The 17,327-nt window shown below is 38.2% G+C and overlaps 2 protein-coding genes across 3 annotated transcripts; both read left to right on the forward strand.

Annotated features, from left to right (window-relative positions):
• Positions 1–221: 221 nt before the first annotated feature.
• Positions 222–9,250, forward strand: LOC136697724 (procathepsin L-like). 2 transcript variants are annotated; one of them, XM_066672953.1, is made up of 9 exons: positions 222–339; positions 1,721–1,821; positions 2,322–2,464; positions 2,817–3,011; positions 4,061–4,252; positions 4,718–4,883; positions 5,903–6,008; positions 6,826–6,941; positions 7,753–9,250. In XM_066672953.1, the coding sequence occupies exons 2-8, from the start codon at positions 1,722–1,724 to the stop codon at positions 6,923–6,925; spliced, it is 1,002 nt and encodes a 333-aa protein (XP_066529050.1). In that variant the 5' UTR covers positions 222–339; position 1,721; the 3' UTR covers positions 6,926–6,941; positions 7,753–9,250. The 2 variants fall into 2 exon arrangements, with proteins under 2 accessions (XP_066529050.1, XP_066529059.1); XM_066672962.1 differs by having other exon boundaries at positions 298–339; positions 1,707–1,821.
• Positions 9,251–11,705: 2,455 nt separating this feature from the next.
• Positions 11,706–16,783, forward strand: LOC136697736 (procathepsin L-like). The gene is made up of 8 exons (XM_066672975.1): positions 11,706–11,805; positions 12,534–12,676; positions 13,183–13,377; positions 13,715–13,906; positions 14,970–15,135; positions 15,761–15,866; positions 16,486–16,587; positions 16,689–16,783. The coding sequence occupies exons 1-7, from the start codon at positions 11,706–11,708 to the stop codon at positions 16,583–16,585; spliced, it is 1,002 nt and encodes a 333-aa protein (XP_066529072.1). The 3' UTR covers positions 16,586–16,587; positions 16,689–16,783.
• Positions 16,784–17,327: the final 544 nt, after the last annotated feature.

Below are 17,327 nucleotides of genomic sequence, written 5' to 3' on the forward strand. Positions count from 1 at the left end.
ACAAACCAAAACAAAGTTCTAAAGTTGATCAGAAGTCGTGTTGTTGTTTACAAGAATCTTCCACTCTGTGCTTCAGAGGAACTTCCTCTCATGCAAAGATCATTACGTAATTTCCCCACAACAAGAAGAACAAATCTATGTTTCAGTTGAGAAATGTGTGGTTGTCTTGTGTTTTTTGTGGCTTTGTGTGACAGGCACCTGATTCCACGTGTAGTACCTTGGATATATAACTCAGAATACACACACTTTTCTCTATGAACACTCTCTCTCACACACACACACACACACACACACACACACAAACATACAGCTGAAAGACGTACGGATCCCAAAAAACAGGTATGTACCAACAAATACTTTTGGATTGTTTCTTTGCTGGGACTAACAGCCTCCACAAAACAGCCCTGGCAGATGCTTACTGGGTTAGTGTCACTACACCCAATGTCAAGAGACAGCGAGAGGGGAGTAGAGCCAGGCACAGCTCTGTGAAGATGTGGAACCGCGCTGTCTGCAGTGGTGGAACGCTAGCCATTGTTTACTATTAGAATGAGATGTAAAGTGGTTTGTGATCTATAATCACCCAGTACTTGACCTCAGTAAAATTTGTGGCTAAATGCAATCAAATGCTAATAGCAACACCACATAGGACTGAAGGTGTGTGGAGTCACAGTTAGTGTAGTATAAGTATGTTAAAGCAACACTAGGTACAGTTTCTTAAAGAGTTGACGAGTGTAATTCACTTTTACAGCAAAGTCCTGAAATCAAATGGGAGAGGTAGGGATGGAGGTGTTTTACCTACCCTCCAACAAAAGTTACGTAGTGAAGTTTCTGCAGTGCTGAGCCCAGAGTAGCAGTGACAGAGGCTTTTTTCTGCCTGTTACAGATCAGTGGAGCATCACAACAATTTTGAAGCTGTAACTTTAGGGTAAAAATATTTCCTAGTGTTACTTTAAGTAAAAGTGAGGGTTCTGTTTCAGTCGGTCAGCGACAGCGAAGGTGAGTCAAGTGGAGATGGCAATGGTACGTGAGCAGGGATTCCTTTAATTCGAGGCTTGTTCTGGAGGATGGCGGCGTGTGTAGGTTCTGCTAGTGTCACTCCATCACATCAGAGAACACATTTCTTACACTCTTCAGTGTTCAGTATTACACTAGTAATAGTCAGGGCTTGGCATTGGACATCATGACCTTAGGCTCTAGAACAGGGGTGGACAATCTTATCGCCAAAGGGCCATTGTGTCTGCTGGAATTTAGTCTATTCAGGCCAAAGGACCCCTGATTTCACTTCTTTAATTAGTTGGTCTCAGTTAAACAGCTGATCGTGTGACCTCCTGGTTTGTTTGAACAAAAACTAGCAGCCACACTGGCCCTTTGTAGATAAGATTGCCCAGCCCTGGTCTAGAACATCCGGTTCAATCAGGCAGTATTATTCTGTGGAGATTACACAAAGCTGTGTGCACAAATAAACTATTGTAATATTAAAACTATAAATATTAAAACCATAAGTACTTAGATTAAATGATGCTTTAATATTTTGGCAAAGAGCTGAGCATATGTTGGAAACTCAGACAGTGACAAAAAGCTGGTTTCTCTGTGTATGGAGAACAGGAAAGTGTGACCTGTTGGTAATCAAGTGAATTGGAGTCCGGGAACGTGACATCAGGGTTTATGTGGTCAAACTACAAGAAAATCCTTTATTCATTTTACAGGACTCTCTTTACAGAATGAGGGTGTTTCTCGCTGTTGCCGCTCTTGTGGCTGTGGCCGGGGCTGCCAGTGTCTCTCTGGAGGATCTGGAGTTCCACTCCTGGAAGCTGAAGTTTGGTGAGCAATATTTTCCTTTAGATAAATGATTCAAATAATGTAAAAACAAAAACACGTTTGAAGTACTTCAAATCTGTCAGTTTTTTCCGATGAGAGAACAACTGTGGGCAGAATGAAATATTGAGTCTTTACACTTTTCTTTTGCATCATTCAAAGTTGTTTATACACGGTTCTTTAAAGCCATTTATACCAGAATATAACAGAAACACACAGCTTACAGTGAGCCCCTTTCTTTGGGACCATGATATCATTTTAAGCATGAATTCCTCTGGTTAGGTATATTTTGTGTTGTATCTGTCAGAAACAAATGGAACAGATATATTTCTGTTCAAGATATAAACCGCGTGCAACAGTGTATATGTCAATAATCATAAAGTCCAGTTGTATAGCTTTAATGAGTTGTCAAAATTGTTATTCGCATTTACACTCCTTATTTATGTCTCCTCTAATCACGTTACAGCCCACATATATATTCACTTTCTCTGACTCATCTGTTTTAGGAAAAATCTACCATTCGGCTCTAGAAGAGTCTCAGCGTAAACAGATTTGGCTGGAAAACCGTAAACTGGTTCTGGTCCACAACATGCTGGCTGACCAAGGAATCAGAAGCTACAGACTCGGCATGAACCAATTTGCAGACCTGGTGAGAGCTGAACCCCACAGTGATGGTGGAAAACGTGTTACTCTCAGGAGATACTATGCTTTTAATCAAGTTTCTGACAAAATATTCCCACACTTCTACACAGTTTAAAGTAGAATCATTGGTTGTGTGCCCACAGACAGAGCAGCAGATCATTTTAAAACATATTCCAGACACAATCAAAAATGGTACAGTGAGGTCTAAAATGATGGAATAGTGGATAATCTGGTCTGGACAATACACATGTTAAGAAACATAAAAAAGCATTAATTTGACAGATTTCGGTTTATTAGTTTGTTTCTTTTTGAGGGCAAATAAAAGGTGATAAATCTTCTTGTCATTTCTCTCCAAACAGGATAATCATGAGTACAGACAGATGCTGAAGGGCAGTCTGCAATCCTTCAACAAAACAAAGTCCCGAGTTGCAACTACATTCCTCCGACAGGCAGGAGGCGCTAACCTCCCTGAGACTGTGGACTGGAGAGCCAAGGGTTATGTGACAGAAGTTAAGGACCAGAAGTTGTGTGGCTCCTGCTGGGCTTTTAGCGCGGTAAGAAACTCTCAGAATGCAGAATCAAGTCTACAAGCCAAACTTAATTTCTAAAGCACCTCTAAAGACCACAGACGTATGTGAAAGTGCTGTGCGATCAAAACCCAACAAAAACAGTGAAGGATCTGAGATATGAAAATAAATACATCAAACTAAATCTAAGATAATACTAGAAAATGTATAGATAATATTTAAAAATATTTCCTGGACATAGAACATACACAGGGAATATACACAGGTTTTTAAGTTTGATTTAGGAATATTAGCTTTGGATGATTCCACAGAGAAACTGACACCTTTAAATTTCAGTTGAGAGCAAGGAGTGGCCTCCAGCAGCTGATCTGAGGACCTACAAAGTTGTTAACTTGGGCTCAAAAAGTCAGAGATGTAAGTTGCAGCAACACCATTTAGAGCTTTGAAAACCATTAATAAAATCCTAAAATCAATCCTATATTTAACCTGTAACCAGTGAAGAGACAGAGCAGGTGTGATGCTTTATCTTCTCCTGGTCCCTGTTTAAAGTCAAGCAGCCACATTCTGGACCAACTGGAGAGTGTTGTGTGGGCCAGATGAGACAGACTGATTCCAGACCCAATGTGTGCTATAAGAGAAGTGCATTTGGGTCAAATATTCTTTCTGAGCAGGAACAGAAAATAGAAGCACAGATATTTATCTGATTTCCAATAAGTTTCCAAACATTTGTATCATCAGAAGATTGAGAATTCCACCTCTTCCACTCCCTGCATCACTCTGGCTAAACTGGCCAATCCATCAGTTAATCTAACACAACCGTGCAGCTAATGCTCTCCTCTGAATCTGTTGAGCTGCTGGAGGCTATTTGAAAAGAAGCCGTATATGGTTCCTCTGGGTAAATGTGTTGATTTTAACCCTCCCTTATCAGTAGCATTTTGTGATTAAGGGAGTCGTAGGTAAGATTTTGGTCTACCTGTGGCCTTTGGTAGAAACCTCTGTATCCTCCCCCTGGGATTAAGGACAGTGCTGTAAAAATTAACATCTCTTTCTTCTTTCACCATATCTTCTGTCATCAGACGGGAGCGCTAGAGGGTCAGATGTTCAGGAAGACGGGGTCTTTGGTGTCCCTCAGTGAGCAGCAGCTGGTTGACTGTTCTAGGGCTTTTGGGAATGAGGGTTGTAATGGCGGTTGGATGGACAAGGCCTTTGAATACGTACAGGAGAACAGGGGACTGGACACGGAGGACTCCTACCCCTATGAAGGCATGGTGAGAGTACAGTATATTATAATTACATATTCACATTTTTGCAGTTGCTGTTTTTGTATTGTTTTATATCAGAACAAACACACAGCTTTTATAACCTCCACAGAAAAGGATGAAATAAAATGGGATAATCTTGAGCAGCTATACATGAGTTTAAAATCACTTTTTCCAAGCTCTAGAGAGAGGAGTCTAAAACGTCCCCACCCTGAGCTGTAGTCAAGGCACACCATCCAATGCTTCTAGGATAAGCTATAGCTTCCAATACCAATAATCCAACATCAGGACCTGGCCTCATTACTGTTTATGTGACTGAATGTAATCAAAATCACACTGTAATGCTGTCACATCTAGTGTAAAGTCTCCTTAGAAGAGAATCTATAGGTGACAAACTACTAACTAGTTCCCTATTGTCAGAAGAAATGTGTGGAAACACTTTTGGCCTTAAACTCTCCCACTGTGTCTGTGCAGGATGGACGGTGCCGGTTCAATCCGTCCACTGTGGGAGCCACCTGTACTGGATACGTGGACATTCCCAGTGGAGATGAGATGGCCCTGCAGGAAGCTGTGGCCACTGTTGGACCTGTGTCTGTGGCAATAGATGCTGGACACTACTCCTTCCAGATGTACGAGTCTGGTAAATATCACCCACCATCATTAAACACTCACTGGTTACTAGCGTCTGTATGAGACTGTTCTAAATATTACTGTGGTTGTGATTTAATTTGTAGTTATCTTCCAGAGATTAATTATATATTAATCACCAATATGCATTAATATACTTTAATATAAACATACATTTTTATAGATTAATAAGCAATGTTTAAATGTAAGTGTAAAGTTAGGACCCGTTGGATACAGATATTTTTAAAATCTGAGATTTTCCTATCTCAGTTTTTGAAAATATACCCATCCCGATGAAGAGAAAAATGGCTGCAGTATCATGCCAGTCCAGTACTTCTTAGAGAGACATCCAGAACACCACGACACAAGAAAAACATAGGTTTAATCCCAAATCACTCCATAATCCCTTTGTACTGCACTACACAAGTGAAATGACTGAAGTCTTAACTATGCACTAATGATTTCTAATATTTTATATTTCTTCATCTGTGTGACTCTGAAATCTAGTGCTGTCTGTGTGTGTACAGTGTAGTTTATGACTGATGTAATTCACTATAGAGTGAGTGAGGAGCTGTTTGAGTTTCAGACAAAGACAGACACGCTGTGTGACCTCAGCGTTTCAGAAAAGATCGGTTTTCCTCATCCACACGAGAACAGACAATGGCGTCTTCACAGACCTCCACCTTAGAGAGTGTCTAGAAAAACCTCTGTTTACAGTCGGTGAGGTACAGCGCAGTGTTCCTGTGGACAGGAGGAATTCACAGACAAAAACATTAGTTTTTAAAATAAACGGATCTGTGCAGACAGGGAGATTAAGCCATTTATATTTTTAACAAAAAATTTCAATTTAGAAATTTAAATGTATCCCTTAAGCATTTAACTGAAGACAGGTGAAATGAAATGAGACTCTGAATCAGCTGAATATGAGTCTAAGGTCACCATCATTACAGAAGAAATGTGTGTTGTTACTGTCACAAAAAATATGTATCTTCACTTTTTCTAATGACTGATTGATTGATTGATTGGTTGTAGGTGTCTATTATGAGCCGGCTTGCAGCAGCACAGATCTAGATCACGGTGTTCTAGCTGTAGGCTATAGCTCCGAGGGTGGACAGGACTACTGGCTGGTCAAAAACAGGTAAATAAATCAACAAATAAACATTCACAACTGACCATGCTTCAGAAAGACACTTCCAGGTTTTAAGAAAAGTTCTGTAATGTTTCAGACCTGATGCTAACTTTCAGGAATCGAGAATGATGCTACACTTCAATATATATGATTTTAAATTTATATAGGGGTAATGATAACTTAGAAGATGATATTTTAGAAAAATAAAGTGTAATAACTGTGTAACTTACCATACTGTGAGATACACATTAGTAATCCCTTGATACAATAACTTTGCTGAATGTAACTGAAATAGAGAACTTTATCGTAAAGTGAAAAACAAGGGCACACAGTGTTACTGAGGCAGAGCGCCACTTTCAGAGACAACCAAAGCCACTAGAATTGTGATGGCGCCTGTTATGCAGTAGGTAATACCATTAAAAGAATTTACTTCACTGTTTGCACCTCTGTTCTTGTGACTACATGTCAGCAGGCATAATTTAGTTATTTTATGCATGTGCATGTGTATATTTGGGTGTATGTATAAGTGTCAATTTTATAATATTGCTGCTGGTCTCTGGGAGTTAGTTATTTTGTTGTACATCCACAATCACCGATAGTGTCTTATCTTCAAGATGTGGGTCTCAGGGAGGTGAATAAATCTTGAGTGGGGATGAGTAATCTGTAGCAATGAGTGGCTTTATGGCATATTTTTGTATATTTTTATACAGATAGAAGATTGTGCAATATAATTTTGTAAACTTGAGTCACACATTTCATGGATATCCTTTAGATCTAAAAATAACAATGAGCCAAGTCTGAACTGAAATGAATGTGTATTTTGCAGCTGGAGCACTGAATGGGGAAATAAGGGCTACATCAAGATGTCCAGGAACATGAATAATCAGTGTGGAATAGCCACAGCCGCCAGCTTCCCTCTGGTCTGAGGTTGAACAGTAACAGGTTAGTAACATTCTCAAGGAGCAGTGTTTACAATAATATTAGCTTTAAAATATCCAGTGTTTACAATAATGTTAACTTTTAAATATCCAGTGTTTACAATAATGTTAACTTTTAAATATCCAGTGTTTACAATAATGTTAACTTTTAAATATCCAGTGTTTACAATAATATAAGCTTTTAAATATCCAGTGTTTACAATAATGTTAATTTTTTTAATAGTCAGTGTTTCCAATAATGTTAGCTTTTAAATATCCAGTGTTTACAATAATGTTAGCTTTTAAATATCCAGTGTTTACAATAATGTTAGCTTTTAAATAGCCAGTGTTTACAATAATGATAGCTTTTAAATAACCAGTGTTTACAATAAATATTCAGTGTTGCATAAAAATATTAAAATCAGTGAAAAGGTTTTGGGACACTTTTATTCTATACAGATGAAGTGATTTTAAGACCAAAGCAGCGTATGTAACCACAGATGTGTTTATTTATATTTTTACTTACATTTTGAATTGTTACATCGGACCAGCTCCTTTAGTAACAACAAAACCTTCTCCTGTTTTATAGTGATTATAGGGCTCGTGGTTAACTAGGAGGGAGGGAGAGGGAGAGCCTGGCTCTAAGATACTTTTGGAAGAGATGAAACTGTGTTAAAATACAAGCAGTTGAAAATATACCAGTGAAAATAACACACCAATAAGAAATAAGAATCACGGTCTAAACGCCACAACACAGGGCTTAATTTGTCGTACAACTACGAGATTAAATGTTTGGATACAGGTATATTATTTTTTTATTTTTTTTTATTTTTCAGATTGGTGGGGACCTAACTCTACTTGGAAACCTGAGAAACAACTACATGAGCTTTTACATGTTTGTAAAACTGACTATTGTAGCTGAGAATAACCCTTGAGCACTTTTAAATGAATGAATGGAAAGAATAATGTGATGTACAAGAATGTGTGTAAGTGGAGAAATAAAATTACAAATGTTTAACAAAGTTTAATCAGCATTATCATGTAAATTATAAAATAATCTGAAATAAATAATTCATTAATAAATTGCTAACTTCTATATCAAAAATGGCTTAAGAACACACCTACACCTTAACCCAAAACACAAATCAATATTTGGAGAAAAGAGGCACTAAACAGGCACTATCCCAGTTTATGAGGTTGTTATAATCTTTCAAATAATGTTTAGCCACTGTTAAACCACTGTTGCATATTACACTAAGCTTAAAATAGGTAGAGTTCTTTATTTAATAATATTAGATTAGTTAACAGACAAGAACATAGTATAACAATAGATTTAGTGTTACACACTGACTTAGATTTCCCTGCTCCTCTACTAAACCCCAGTGATTTTAAGAACAGAGAAACAAGATAGAGCTGGTCACACACATTTTATACAAATTGAGCTTTGCAGTCAGTTTGTTTTATTGTGTTTTCTTCTAAATTAGACATATTTTACATAAATAAGTAAAGGTGTAATGATTGTCCCTGTTCAATGCTGAGTTAAATTTCCACAAAAGACTATTACTGGCTTGCTCACTTGAGGGTTTTTACATTTCTTTTTACATTTCATGTCAAATATTTCCCTTACTGGAATTCTGTGAAGCTGCTTTGTGACAACATAAGTTGTGAAAAGCGCTATACAAATAATTTTGTCTATTATAAGTGCCTACACCTGCTGAGGAAGTTGAAATAAAATGTTTCAACTTATGTTTAGTTAAAAATGTATTTTCAATTTTGTAAATCAAGGGGAAAAGCACAAAATATTTTCTAGATAAATACTAACTATACTTAGTTTATATGTGGTTAATGTTTCTGATAAATTCAATGGAAAAAAAATGCAGAGGTATTTCTGGCTGATTTTTGATTGGGAGAGAAACATACACTTTAGTGATGTACAGAACAGTAGAGGAGTACTAAATTAAAGCTGAATGTTTTACATTTGTCGTATTCAGTTTCTGTCAGCTTTGTTGGGATCCTACAGAGAGAAAAATTGTCACTTATAGAAGAGCACAGCCAAACTGAGGAGGAAAACTGAACAGAGAATAAGGAACATGTGCAAGGTTACGCACACTCAGCTGTTTTTTCTGATGCAGGTCAGGCTTGTGCTTTTACATGTTTCATAAATAGGGTCATACAGTGAGATATAGCAAAGGATAGGGCAGGAGATCAGCACTCAAACTGAACAAATAAGAACACAGTACTAAAGTTAGGCTGCAGGAGGTTTGTATTTGTATGGTTTCAGAGCCTGGTTGAAATGTAAAGGAAAGTCAGTGTCGTTAAACGACCCATTAAAGTAAAGACTTGTGTTTATCCAATAAAATCTGACAGATTTTAGTTTGTGTGTGTTGTTCTTAGTGCCAAACATGGGCTAGAGAGGTAAGTGTCTTATCTGAAATAATGACATGCCATTCCGTGTCTTTGGGATGAGCTGGAATGGTGTTTGTGATCCATAAATAAATGACCTTACTGATGTTAGTGTGACTGAATGCCAGAAGAGTAAAGAAGCAAAGAAAGACAAACTGTACATTAATATCCTTATTTTACAGCACTGTATTCATTTATTTTGACAAATAGGCGTCTAACTTGTCTCCCTTTTGGTCAAATAGCGTGCCATTGCTGAGATTGTCCATCTCTGACCATAAAGCATCACAAGACAAACAGCAAAGCAGAAGTCACTAAACTGTAACATATTTGGTTCTTATCTCTGTTCTTGTCACATGACCACACCAGCCACTGAAATATGCAAAGTCATCCAGCAATGCTAACATATCACCTCTGTCCAATGAAAAGCCTATATCACCCAAAACCTTCTTAAAGTTCAATGGAAATCAATGTAAAAATATTATATTCAGAGTAATTTATGAGTGTTTCTATTAGCCATTCATCATGAGATTTACACACAGCTTGAAGAACAGCTCCTGAGTTCAAATAATGCAGTAAACTAAATCATGGGAATACAGGATTTTAATTGATACTCAATAAATCAGATCTCACGGTGTGGTATTCAGTAGAATTTAATCCAAATATGGAGCACAGAATGGACAGAGGTCATGAGTTCAGGTGGCTGCTGCCTATGCTTTAAATGTTCTATGGTCATTTTGCCCAAAATAACATACTAGATTTAATTGATTTCTCACTGAAACTATACTCTGTGTGTTAGGTATTCTGGGATGGACTGGTGCTGTGTCCAGGGTGTGCTCCTGCCCTGTGGCCAGCAATTATATGTAGACTCCAGAGCCAGTGAGCACATACAGAAGATGAATGAATGATTGACGATTCATTTACAGGGTTGTTATGAACTATACATATACATTTGTGTTCAAATGCACTTCTGGACATTAACTAGTTTACAGTTAAGATATAAAATATAAGAAGGAATGTGTCCACCGCAAAAGACATGGTACATTTTAAAATGTAATGAATTTATTGGTAAATACATACACACAGAGATTTGTTAACTCCTGTTTCACTATTTACATTAACAAGTTTTTACGTTTTAAAAAACAACAAAACCAAACATATCTAAATTTTATTGTAAATGTGGCACACATTATGTAACTAATTTAATATTTAAAATACAAAAATAAATAAAAAAAGAAAAGCTTCTTTGTCTTTGACTAATGCCATCTACTGACCAAACACAGCTGCAGAACCAGTGGTCATACTGACCTCTGCATTTTATGGCTTAAGTGCTAGGATGTCACATCTGTATTATTTACTTTATACGCAGACAGCTGACCATCACCAGCACCATCATTACATCACACAGGTCTCGTGATAAGCATCATAATAAAAGCATGAAAATTTTCCAACAGCTGTGTAAGCATTTCATTATTTAAATTAATTATGGAAATGAATCATACATAAACTGAAATGTTGGTAGGTTGTTTGTAGACAATGGTCTACAAGTGTGGTCTAGCGAGCACACACTGTGAACACTGATAACCCAATAAATACACTGAAATGGAAGCAGCTGCACCTGAGTAGTAACTCACCATTCCCAAAGCTGAATGTTTGCCAGTGGGGTTCAGAGCACTGCCCTGGGCTGTGGAGCAGTGGAACTGTGTTTTCCGTAGTGATGGAGCTCCTTTAAACACCTCAGGTATGAGGTATGAGTGGTTTTTGTGAAATATTAAATGCTGAAAATGTAGGATAACAATTACTTGTTAAATATGTGTTATTTTAAAATTTGTAAATGACCTAATCTCTGGATTACAGTCAGGTGTTTTCTTACCTAAGAAAAAAAAAACTAAATTTCCATGCAGTTCTCTTACAGTAAAATAAATGAGTGTAATTGTGTTGTTAATCAGTGTGGGATGACTTTATGATTGTGTTTGTGTGACAAGCAGCTGATCAGAGTGACTGTAGAGGAGTATAAAACATCACAGCATTCACACAGTCCTCTGTTCTAAACTCTCTCTCAGACACATATACAGGGGACATCAGAGCTCCGGGAGAACATAGACAGGTGAGCAGTTGAAATAATATTTATACATATACTGTATGTGTAAATCTCATGACACTGTAGCACTGACTGGGCTGAAATCTGGCAACCTCTTAAGCTTTTAGGCATTACCACAAACTCTAAAAGCTGTAGCAATATGTAAAATTAGTTTTTAGTTGTTCTATAATATAAGGTAAATCCGCTGTAATTGTATTATATTTATTACTTTTTTATGTTTGGAACAGATACATCAATAACAAAACATTACCTCTAAATTCTCACACATCTTTCCTCTCTCTTTTCAGAATGAGGGTGATTCTTGCTGTCGCTGCCATTGTGGCCATGGCCAGTGCAGCCAGAGTCTCTCTGGAAGACCTGGAGTTCCATGCCTGGAAACTGAAGTTTGGTAAAGAGACTATAAATACACATTACCATCCATCCATCCATTATCTGTAACCGCTTATCCAATTTAGGGTCACGGGGGGTCCAGAGCCTACCTGGAATCATCGGGCGCAAGGCGGGAATACACCCCGGAGGGGACGCCAGTCCTTCACAGGGCAACACAGACACACACACATTCACTCACACCTACGGACACTTTCGAGTCGCCAATCCACCTGCAACGTGTGTTTTTGGACTGTGGGAGGAAACCGGAGTACCCGGAGGAAACACACGCGGACACGGGGAGAACACACCAACTCCTCACAGCCAGTCACCCGGAGCGGGAATCGAACCCACAACCTCCAGGCCCCTGGAGCTGTGTGACTGCGACACTACCTGCTGCGCCACCGTGCCGCCCAAATACACATTACATCAATATATAATATTTTTAACAGATAAACTACATTATGGAATTGGTTTTTAACCCAAACTTTCAATCTCACACATAGTCAAAAAACACTCCACCTACTCACTCATTACATTTCACTGCTCCCTATTGGGGGGCCACCACATTTACACTGGTCTTTGACAGATTAGTTATTGTTAACAGTGCACAGAGTCTGGATTTATCTGTCTTTCTGGAAATAAGAGCCCATTAAACTGAATGAATCTTGCGTCCAAACAGTGATGGTGCCAAGGCTGGTGTTTCAGTGCCATTCAAACATTAACTATGTACCTGATCTTTCCTCTTAGGTAAAATCTATCGCTCTTCAGAAGAGGAGTCTCAGCGTAAAACGACCTGGCTGGAAAACCGCAAAAATGTCCTTGTCCACAACATGCTGGCTGACCAAGGAATCAAGGGCTACAGACTTGGCATGAACTTCTTCGCAGACATGGTGAGAGAAAGACATGTTTTAAATGATAGTGTTTATACCTAAAAGGAGAGATGTGAGAAAAATCATAAAACATTTCACACTTACTCTTTAGATTGTATCTGGAGAGAAGAGACTGAGATTTCTGTAGGTACCTCTCTGAAACTTCTCTTAGCTTCTCAAACCACATGCATCTCTTTATTAATGTGGCACAGACTTCTTGGTGTAGTTTAAAACAAAATAAAATTTACTGTGAACTATAAAGAACAACAAAATTTTTACTGTGTAGCTGAACGCAACAGTCTCCACAGAAAACAGCTAATGTTGTACTGAAGGTGATCAGATGTTAATAATTTGAAAAGCTGGTTGTTTCCTATCTCCATATTCAGATGCCACAGAGAAAAAATCTGACTGGATATTCATCCACATTTCACCTGGGTGTTTCTTATTATTACTTATAGAATCTGGGTGATTCTATATAATAAACCTTGTGCAGTGACTGTATCCACAGCCATCTCCCTTTCCAACAGGACAACCAGGAGTACAGGGAGATGTTTAAGGGATGTCTGGGATCCTTCAACAGGACTAAGGCCCAGAGTGCAACTACATTCCTCCGACAGACAGGGGGCGCTCCACTCCCTGACACTGTGGACTGGAGGGACAAGGGCTATGTGACAGACATTAAGGACCAGAAGAACTGTGGCTCTTGTTGGGCTTTTAGTGCGGTAAGAGAAAGGGGCTGATTGATTTATAATATTTGAAAATATATTCAATTTGAAAGTTACTTTCTCTAAAGCTGTGCAGGACTGAACTTAGAGGCAGCTGGGGTTTTTTTTATAAACTTCCTAGTGGCAGAAAATAGTTGGCAAATTATTATTATTATTCCCACAATATTTTCCCCTGAATGTTTGCTGTAATGTCTGTTTGCCAGACATTTTATGAAATGATTCTGTTTTGAGCTGTTGAAAGGTGTGAATGAAACGGTGAAAGAAGTCCCATAACCATCTTTTTCTCTCCTCCTTTTTCCACTTGTTCCTTTCTCACTCTTCCTCCTGCTTTCAGACTGGATCTCTGGAGGGTCAGACCTTCAGGAAGACAGGAAAGCTGGTGTCTCTCAGTGAACAGCAGCTGGTGGACTGCTCTGGGGACTATGGGAACTTTGGCTGTGGAGGTGGACTGATGGACCAGGCGTTTAATTACATCAAGGACAATCAAGGCATTGACACAGAGGAATCCTACCCATATGAGGCCGTCGTGAGTTACTCTGAATGTTTCTGGAATATCCTCATGTAGTGGCTTCACTTTAATTTGTTTGTTTTTTCTCCTGCCTTTGTGTGGCCTTGAGGATAATGTATTAATACAAGTCTTTACTTTCACGTTTTCCTCAAACAAACACCAGATTGAAACAGACAAGCGCTGGATTGCCCAATGGTTTGGTTTCAAATCCTGCAACAGAAAACCAGAGAAAGACCCATTTCCCAGTTTTTAATGATGAAAGGTGCCCTGACCTTTCTGTGGCTGAGTTCAAGCTGTGTTCACTTGGCTCTCTTTGTTTACAGAGCTGTTGTGTGTTTTAACCAGGACAGAACCAGAGCTGCAGATTAACGGATATATTCCGTAGAGAGTCATGGTTTATCCACTGTTTCCAGTGCAGTCAGATCCGAGTGAGATATGATACCTATAGAAAAGATTCAGAGCTTTGTTTGCTTTAAGTTTAAGGTGCACTGTACAGGGCGGCTCTCAGAGTTCTGACTCTCTGAATCATTGGCTAAGTGTTGATCTCGATTCCTACGCTCAAAGAATCATTTCTTGAGAGTCGATTCCTAATCGATAAGTATGTTAGACACAGCTCTCACTGTGCAGAGAGACATTGGACAACAGGATGGATTTGGAACCACACTCTAAAAATAATTTTGGATATTTCACAGCAGTATCTGCCCCATGTGGCACAGCAGTGAGTAAGAAAGATGGTTTCTTTTTAAGAGAAAAACACAGAGAATTGACCAAAATTCCATAGTTATCCTGCTGAATTGCAGCTCTGTGAACTGAGAAAGTAAGTGCAGCTTAAGTCACACAAAGGTCCGTTTACCTTTGGTTATATTATTCAGAATGGGGAATCGGTTCTCTATTTTTCTGTTGCAGGGTTAGAAACAGAAAACAAAATAATGAAAAGTACAGGGACCCACAATAACCAGGTTTGGCTTGTTTTGAATTGTGTGAGTTTTTGCAAAATTAGAAAGGAAGAATTTTAAAAAATACTCTTTTTTTTACACCATGTGGACATTAATTGCAACTCTTCCCTGTCACCGCTGTGCAGGACGGAAAGTGCAGGTTTAATCCGTCCACTGTGGGAGCCACCTGTACTGGATATGTGGACATTCCCAGTGGAGACGAGAAGGCACTACAGGAAGCTGTGGCCACTGTTGGACCTGTGTCTGTGGCTATAGATGCTGGACACTACTCCTTCCAGCTCTACGAGTCTGGTAAATATCACCCACCAATCACAAACTAGACTATGACACAGCATGTGCTCTCCTTTATTATAATTGAAATACTACACCACAGAGTGTGAAACTGACTGGGTGAGTGCATTAACTCATCATGCACCTGATCATGATGCAGCAGTTACAGAAGATTAACTCATAATTATGTGATGTTAAGTCTAAATTTAATAGAATAAGTTATAGAAAGTCATTAGAAAATGATTCTCATATTACGACGTATTACATTTCTGTACATGATGGTCAATAATCATACTTCACTCACATGAAAATATTACTCTTTAATAAGACTAAATATTACTTTTAAATGTGTTTTTAATGTAAAAATTTATATAGATTTGTCGTACATCTTAATCATGAAACCTTTTATATTTAGTGATATATTGATGAATAGATTATTACCCTGTAGCAGTGTAGTTAGATTAACAGGACAACTGCTGTTGAGCTGCTAGAGAGCAATGAGGGTTACAGGGAGGGGTTAAAATCTCACTGCTGGGAAAGTTATTCACATCTTTCTAGAAAAGGCAATGATGTTATTAGGTAAGTCATAAATAACGGATTGTTAAATATTTCATTAATTAACTGGCTGATGGATTATTGATTGCAGGTATCTACAATGAGCCAGAGTGCAGCAGCAGTGACCTCGACCACGGGGTTCTGGCTGTTGGTTATGGCTCTGAGGGGGGGAAGGACTACTGGATGGTCAAGAACAGGTAAAAAAAAATCATAAAATCAAGAATTTATAGAATTACAGATACATTAAAGGAATAGATTTTTTGGTCATGGCGCTCCCTCTAGTGTAACTCAGTGTAACAGCACTGTACTGAAATCAATGGGGAGAGGGAGAGAGGGGGGTGGTTTCCTACCCACAGGCAAAAGTTACATAGTGCAGTTTCTACAGTGCTGAGCCCAGAGTAGTAACAGCAGAGACTCTGTTCTCCCTATTACTAGTCAGTAAGGTATCACAATGATTTTGAAGCTGTTATTTTAAGATAAAATTATTACATAGTGTTCCTTTAATGTACTGACGTACAAATGAATTTAGTTTGTAGACTTTCTGAATGAAAATATGGGAACAAACTTTCTGCAAAGAACACATTTCTTAACCAATTTATTGGTGGAATTTAATAAAATAAAACATAAAATATAGCCTGAGCAATACTTATGCCATTTTTTACATTTAATATTTGTTAGATTTGTGATTTAAATGGTACCTATTAATTAATAAATAAGACCATACACAGAGTCTCTGTAACATGTCTTTTAGGAAATCAACAGGATATTTAACCAGACTTTTATAGAAGACTTATTTTGAACTAAATTGTTTTGTAGCTGGGGTCTGGACTGGGGAAACAATGGCTACATCCAGATGTCCAGGAACAAGCATAACCAGTGTGGTATCGCAACAGCATCCAGCTACCCCCTGGTTTAAAGGTGAGGTCAAATAAGTGGATTACTGCTATAATAACTCATATATATTTATCAAATTCATGATCAGTGCTTCAGCAGAAGTCTGCTTCTGTTTGACTGTGCAGGTGCTGTGTGAGAGGTGGCAGTAATCCATTCATCTTCAAACCCTGCCACTGAAAGTTACCTCAGGGAAAGACTCTTAACTGGTCTTTTGTTTACGTTATAAAAGTAATTTTATTAAATTTTCTGAAGTAGTATTATATAATTTTCTTCTGCACAGTGTGACTGTAAAAATTATGAATAAAAAAGTGAATGGGAAATAAAAGATGTAAAAGAACAATAAAAGTTTTAAAAGTGTTTTATATTCAGACAGTTTTAAAGCAGTTGGGTTGTTAGTGTAAAGTGCAAAACATTACGCTGCAAAAACTCCATTACAGTCCAATAATTATGTAATGAAACAATCATACTGACACCTAGTGGCCGGTATGGGTAAGACATTCTGTACAGCATTTTAAAACATTGTTGCCTGTGGTTAATTGTCAGAGAATGGCTTCCTGTGTCTTGTAATTTTGTGGGGTATCACAGAGCTAGCCTTAACTGCTCCATCCCTTGATGTGTGAAGCTTAGTAAAGAGGCACTGATGTTGCGTAAAGAGTCCTTTTTCTTGCCTGTGTTTCTCTGTGTGTTTGGTCTTGAGGAGTTTAGGGGTCATACAGCCTACTTTATATTTGCTCATGGATTATTTTCTACTCATTGGAGTTTTG

Source organism: Hoplias malabaricus, chromosome 1 (assembly GCF_029633855.1).
Source record: "Hoplias malabaricus isolate fHopMal1 chromosome 1, fHopMal1.hap1, whole genome shotgun sequence".
NCBI classification, from domain to species: domain Eukaryota; kingdom Metazoa; phylum Chordata; class Actinopteri; order Characiformes; family Erythrinidae; genus Hoplias; species Hoplias malabaricus.